This window comes from Opisthorchis viverrini, assembly GCF_000715545.1.
Source record: "Opisthorchis viverrini unplaced genomic scaffold opera_v5_44, whole genome shotgun sequence".
NCBI lineage: Eukaryota > Metazoa > Platyhelminthes > Trematoda > Opisthorchiida > Opisthorchiidae > Opisthorchis > Opisthorchis viverrini.
Window position 1 is genome coordinate 1,726,438 of NW_008751700.1, and position 5,697 is coordinate 1,732,134.

The 5,697-nt window shown below is 41.0% G+C and overlaps 1 protein-coding gene across 1 annotated transcript; it reads right to left on the reverse strand.

Moving 5' to 3' along the window:
• Positions 1-979: 979 nt before the first annotated feature.
• Positions 980-5,403, reverse strand: T265_03213 (hypothetical protein; the record flags this gene model as incomplete). The annotated part of the gene is made up of 3 exons (XM_009167632.1): positions 980-1,191; positions 4,459-5,011; positions 5,050-5,403. 3 exons carry the CDS (start codon positions 5,401-5,403, stop codon positions 980-982), a joined length of 1,119 nt encoding a protein of 372 aa, XP_009165896.1.
• Positions 5,404-5,697: the final 294 nt, after the last annotated feature.

The window sequence follows — 5,697 nt, forward strand, 5'->3', positions numbered from 1 at the left end:
ACAGTGGTATCTGGAAAGATGATGTCTCTGGTGTGATATTTCGGGTACGGAGTGTCTCGGGAAGTATTATTCACGATTTAGTGCCTGCGGAGTTGTGCTCGAGGTCTAGCACTACGGCATCATTTATAAGAAAATTAGACAATTTTCAACACAAATTTTGTCAGCAACTATTTTGTCACAACTATTTGTGAAGACCGAAAATCTTGCATAATTACCCCCCCCCCTTTTCATTGATTGTATATGCTCTAACACACATTTGACTTAATTTTGATTTCTTTTCCTGGACTGTGCTACTTTGATTAGAGCCATCATTTGGAATGTAGTGTAACTGGTTCAGCTGTTGACCCAACGCAGCTTACATCAGATGGAATGCTTTTTGAGTGGTCNTTGTGAAGACCGAAAATCTTGCATAATTCCCCCCCCCCCTGTTCATTGATTGTATATGCTCTAACACACATTTGACTTAATTTTGATTTCTTTTCCTGGACTGTGCTACTTTGATTAGAGCCATCATTTGGAATGTAGTGTAACTGGTTCAGCTGTTGACCCAACGCAGCTTACATCAGATGGAATGCTTTTTGAGTGGTCTGACGAAACATATGCAGTAAACCTGATATTAACTTGCGGAATGCGGTTCATCAGATAAAGTAATGGCTTCAGATTCAAGCCGCCGTGTGATCTTTCAAAACCATATTATTAACAAAATAAACCATTTAACAATCCTGCTTCTGTCTATCTCATGTTAAAACTGGCTTTACTTTATAAACTTTCAAGCATTGCGTCTTTTGATGAGTAACATTTGCAAACGTTCTTTCCATCCAGTAAACCCAGGTGTTTGACTCACTACAGTTAAAAATGATTAACATTTCTAGCTGGCATTCTATTGTAAAATCGAAGGTACAACCAATTCACTGCACAGACCAGAATGAAACTCGTGGTTAACAGTCCTCAGAAAAGGAAAGGTAGAACAGTCATCGCCTCAGACCAGTGGAAAGTTTGCGTAAGATGCTATCCCACACATATTATTGGCGTTGCGAAGGAGACGACCGTAGCCTTTCTCGCCCCAGTTAGTACCCCAGCTGTTTTTAATCAACCAATAGGGTGTTCCATTGTCAGTCCCATAACCGACGACCAACATGGCGTGGTTGTTTTCATATCTGTCGGTCTTGCAATCCGATTCCGAGATGATACCTAAAATGAGTAGTTATAAACTTTATAGAGAAAAAGGGAACATTGCAATTGATCAAACGATAAATCTGGTGTTTCACAACTTCAGTTACGTTCGGAATTAATAAGCCTTATTTCTAATCGGCTTGTCGTTTTGGCGGAATACTCTAGACGCTTTGTCCTTGGAACCGAATAATCAAATCTTCCAGACCAAGAATGATGAAGTACTTCTTTGAAAACTGCTCTTCCTGTAAAAAACAAGTCCGTGTGACGTTCACCAAACTTTTCAACAGGGTTCAAACATGGACGCCTTCAAGCCGTCGAACTATATCAACTTCGAGATCTTTTAATGCACCAAGCAGCCTGGTTGTACCTCATGCTAGCTTCTGTGTTTTATTACGGTCGCTTTGAAACAGAACAGGTGTTTTGGGTTACTGACGTGCGGATGTCACCATACGAACTTAAACTGTGAATTCTGCTGAGGAACGCGTCTGACGGAAAAAAGACTCAGAATACTTAGCAACTGCTCCGAGACATGCTTTATTCCCTCTGAAGAAAAGACTTCACTCGCTTGGTTCTTCCGCGAAAAATTCTTGTATCCCATAAATATAAATTATCAAAATTTTCGTGGTTTTGTGATCTTGTCGTTACCAAAATCGGCTGTTTAATCTTTGTGGTGTTTTGTCAATGGATATTCATTTGAACATCCCGTCACCGCTAAGAGATAAAAAGGGCATCATGTTTTTTTAATTGGCTTTACGGGGAAACCAGACACGCACAATGCAGATGTGTAGATTTTTCGTTGCTGTTTCCCAGGCTACTTCGCTCCTGTATCCGTGCCCGTGTGTACAGCCGTCGCTCTAAATAGCTCTGCTTTTCTTGTGAAACAGAGAAATGCCAGTCCTTTGAAGATGTAGTGGGTTCCGGACGTCTAACACCCTTGTTTCTTATGTAGCTGAGGAAAACAATCAGGAATTTAAGCCATCTCAGTGCATGAATGGCCAGGTTCTTATTTCAACGAATCACTGATTATCACGAGAGTATGATATTCCAACGACTAATGGGGATGACCCTCCTGAATTTTTGTGGGAAACCAGAAGGCCTGATTAAGCTAACAGACTATGAGGACGTGGAGTCTTCAGAAGAAAAGAAATTGTTCATCAAACTGTTTTCTTTACGATCCATTCAATTTTCCAACAAGAAATTTGCGATTGAATTCAGCAGAAGATCCAGTTGGTGCCTTCTTAATGAAACTGATAAATCAATGAGGAAACTGTGATTGAGTGCACCAAAGCACCTCTCTGTAAATCAGCTTAGGGCTTCCAGTCCGTTGACCTACTGCCCACTAAGTTATCGCTTTATCGATTATTACCAGACTATCCAACTCGAAGCAAAATCCTGCTATTGATCATCCAGAAACGAGATGGAAATTGGTAGGCAACAAGGTTGCAAGATGATTTCAGTCTTTAGAGAAACGTTCCTTCTGAAAACGCAAACATTTGGGTATATAGTTGAATATGACGATGAATAGGCAAATTACTACCTGTGTCAACACGTGTCATCCATTGAAATCGGAGCTTGGATACAGAGACGTGACTATGAAGCACAATATAACACCGGCTACTTTATCTTCACTGTAAGTAAAAAAAAGTGTTTAACAATGAAGCTCATTTTGTTTTACCAACTGAACTACTCTTAAGCATTCAAAAGGGTCCAAACAAAAAGTTTATAGGCACGTGTTGCAACCTTCGCCTTCATGGAGCACCAATGACAATATTTTGGTGAACTCAGCAAAAGAAGTATTCCCAATATCCTACTGGAAATAATGCCGGCTAATCTAGGTCAAATCCGAAGCCAGTAAAGACCGAAGAGTTCGGTAGTACATTGATGAAATTTCGGTAGATAAGCAGCAAAACACCTCATCTGTGGGTCATTCCGAAGGAGATTTTACCAAAGGAGGAACGTTACGAACAGTTAACAAATCTGTAAAAAGACGACTCCTGCGTGTCCAACGTTATTAATCAAAATTATAGTACTGTACACTTGCAGCTAGATGGATCAAGTTGCTGGAATAGAGTCATTAATGGCTAAGGAAGGATAAAACTCATCTCACAAACAAAAATGTCGATGACGGTTGGATGGCCTTACACCTCACAAAACAAGCCGGCCTAGTCTGTCGGTCTAAATAATTCATGATCTGCTCTGCAAAGGCAACCCCTCAAAACTTCATCAATTTGAATCAGGCAGAGAAGTACACAAACTGAGTGACGAAAAGTCTGAATTGGATATGAAAAATGAATGAAATTCAGCAAATGAGGGTGTAAGTTCGGCAAGAATTCATTTCCTACGCATGGCCTTATCGTTGTTCTGGAAGATATGATGGGTGAATGGCTGGAGAACGAGAAAAATGTGAGAGCTGCAGCCCTGATAAAGTGTTATTCCAAGCTGGCCCCACGTAGCTTACAGCTCCTAAAGGAATCCTGAAAGAAATTTCACTTTAAGGAGGAAGATGGATACACCTTAACTGAATACATGACGTACATACATTCACTATTATTAAGACGGAATATACATAGCGTACCTGTCCACTGAATGACTCGCCAGTGAAAAGAAACCTACCAAACCAAGGAAGTTACAGCTTTGATCATTGTGACAGAAGACTTTTCAGCTCACGTGCAGATCACGTGATTCAATAAGTCCAGTGAGGTTGGCTGAAGACCGATCAGATCACAGTCAGATGAAGCGAACTCTCTTATGAATGGGGGATAAGACAGACTAAACTTGAATGAACTGACGTTCCGACAAATGAATTTGTGGTCATAGAAATTAGAACTAGAAAATATTCTCGAGTTAGGGCTGTTTACCTCAGACCATTCTTATTCTCATTGCATTGGTTACTCGACTTACCAATTTGAGTTGGTGGCAACTTTTTAGGAAATCAAATCGTATGTATATGTTTGGTGCCGGATAATATCGAAAACTTGAACAAGGTTACCATTTTTGACGGTCAGTGTGCAGTTTTATAAAATTTTGACTAGTATCTAAAGGGTCCTGATTTTAGGTAGTTTCCTCTTTCTTGTTTTCCAGAACCTGATGGCTGCCTGTTGAAAAAGCCGGAAGGGTAGTTCAGTGTATAAGTCCTCAACTGGCCACATAGTGCTTTATCAGGACCAACGGACTCCACAGAGTATCCGACGAAAATTGTCCAGATAGATTTAACAACTGCTCCGGTTTTGGGTGAACTGCCAGATAAAAAAAGGGACAATGCAACCGAAACTTTTATCGACTAACCCCCTTTGTAGTCAGACCAACTGGTATACCACGTATCGGCTCCGACAGCAACAGGTCCGTAAAGAGCGACCACCTGTTTTAGGATTTCTTCGTCTTGCGGAACATTCACATATCCCTCAATGCTCACTGCAACTTTATTTTTATCAAATTTGCAGTCCTGCTGTTTGCCTGTTATGCCAGAAACATATTTGTAATCTGATTCCTTCTCCACACCGCCAACATTCTTGACGTAGGAGAAAGCTATTGGGGGATGTCCACCGTCGCAGCCCAGATTACCATTGGCCGAACAGTCGACCAACTGTTGTGGTGACAAACGGTAGAGTGTGTTATGGTGAAGAAACGCGTGCCCCTCTATCGCTCCAGTAACCGAGAATGCCCAACACGATCCACATTCTCCTTGATGTCTGACCGGCGTCACAGCACCCTTATCTCGCCAATCCACCGATTCCGGTGCCTCGAAATCAAGTTTTCTGTAATGAAAACTGGGCGCGGTCGTAATGTTATTACTGAAAAGCTTTTGACCACAGCACGCGCGTTTCACTTCTTCAATGGTCTAAATGAAATTTAACCGTATGGTCAAGTACAACTTACCTGGTCACTGAATTGATTGATTCCTTTCTCATACGTAAACTTGCCTCTGCGAAACGCTTTGTTATGTTCCCGCACGTCTATAAATTTTTGACAAAATAATCCATATCTTTTATCATGCTCTTGCTCATCTGCATAAGACTTGTTGAATTCCACCTTGAACTGATTCCATGCCACCGTTATGATATATTTCATATCTTCGTTGAGGAGCTCCAAACAGTTGCTTGGAGAAATCTTCGGGATGAGATCACTCTTGTCTTTGGTCATAAGAAGAACATCCCAGTCGTAGAGTTCAGGGGATGTTTTAACTCCAAGGAGCGCACAGATACAAACCAAACAAATTGAACTAAAAAGCATTTTGACGCATCTGCAGGAAACACATGAGCTAGGGGCGATTAAATAGCGTTCCGCCTTGTCAATGAGATTTGGATTTGATTTTAACCAATCCGCGCTCTTTGTTGTCAGTTAATTCCTATACTTACTCCCATACCCATGCAACTATATACCAAAGAAAAAATCAAATGTACCTACAACAGACGATGTGAAAGCATCAGGACCTCGTTGAAAAGGTTTAGCGAAGGCACGGTTATAAGAAATTAATTGTGTAAAAGCAGTCTCATTGGGTCAAATTATGGCTAAACAGCCCCGTGC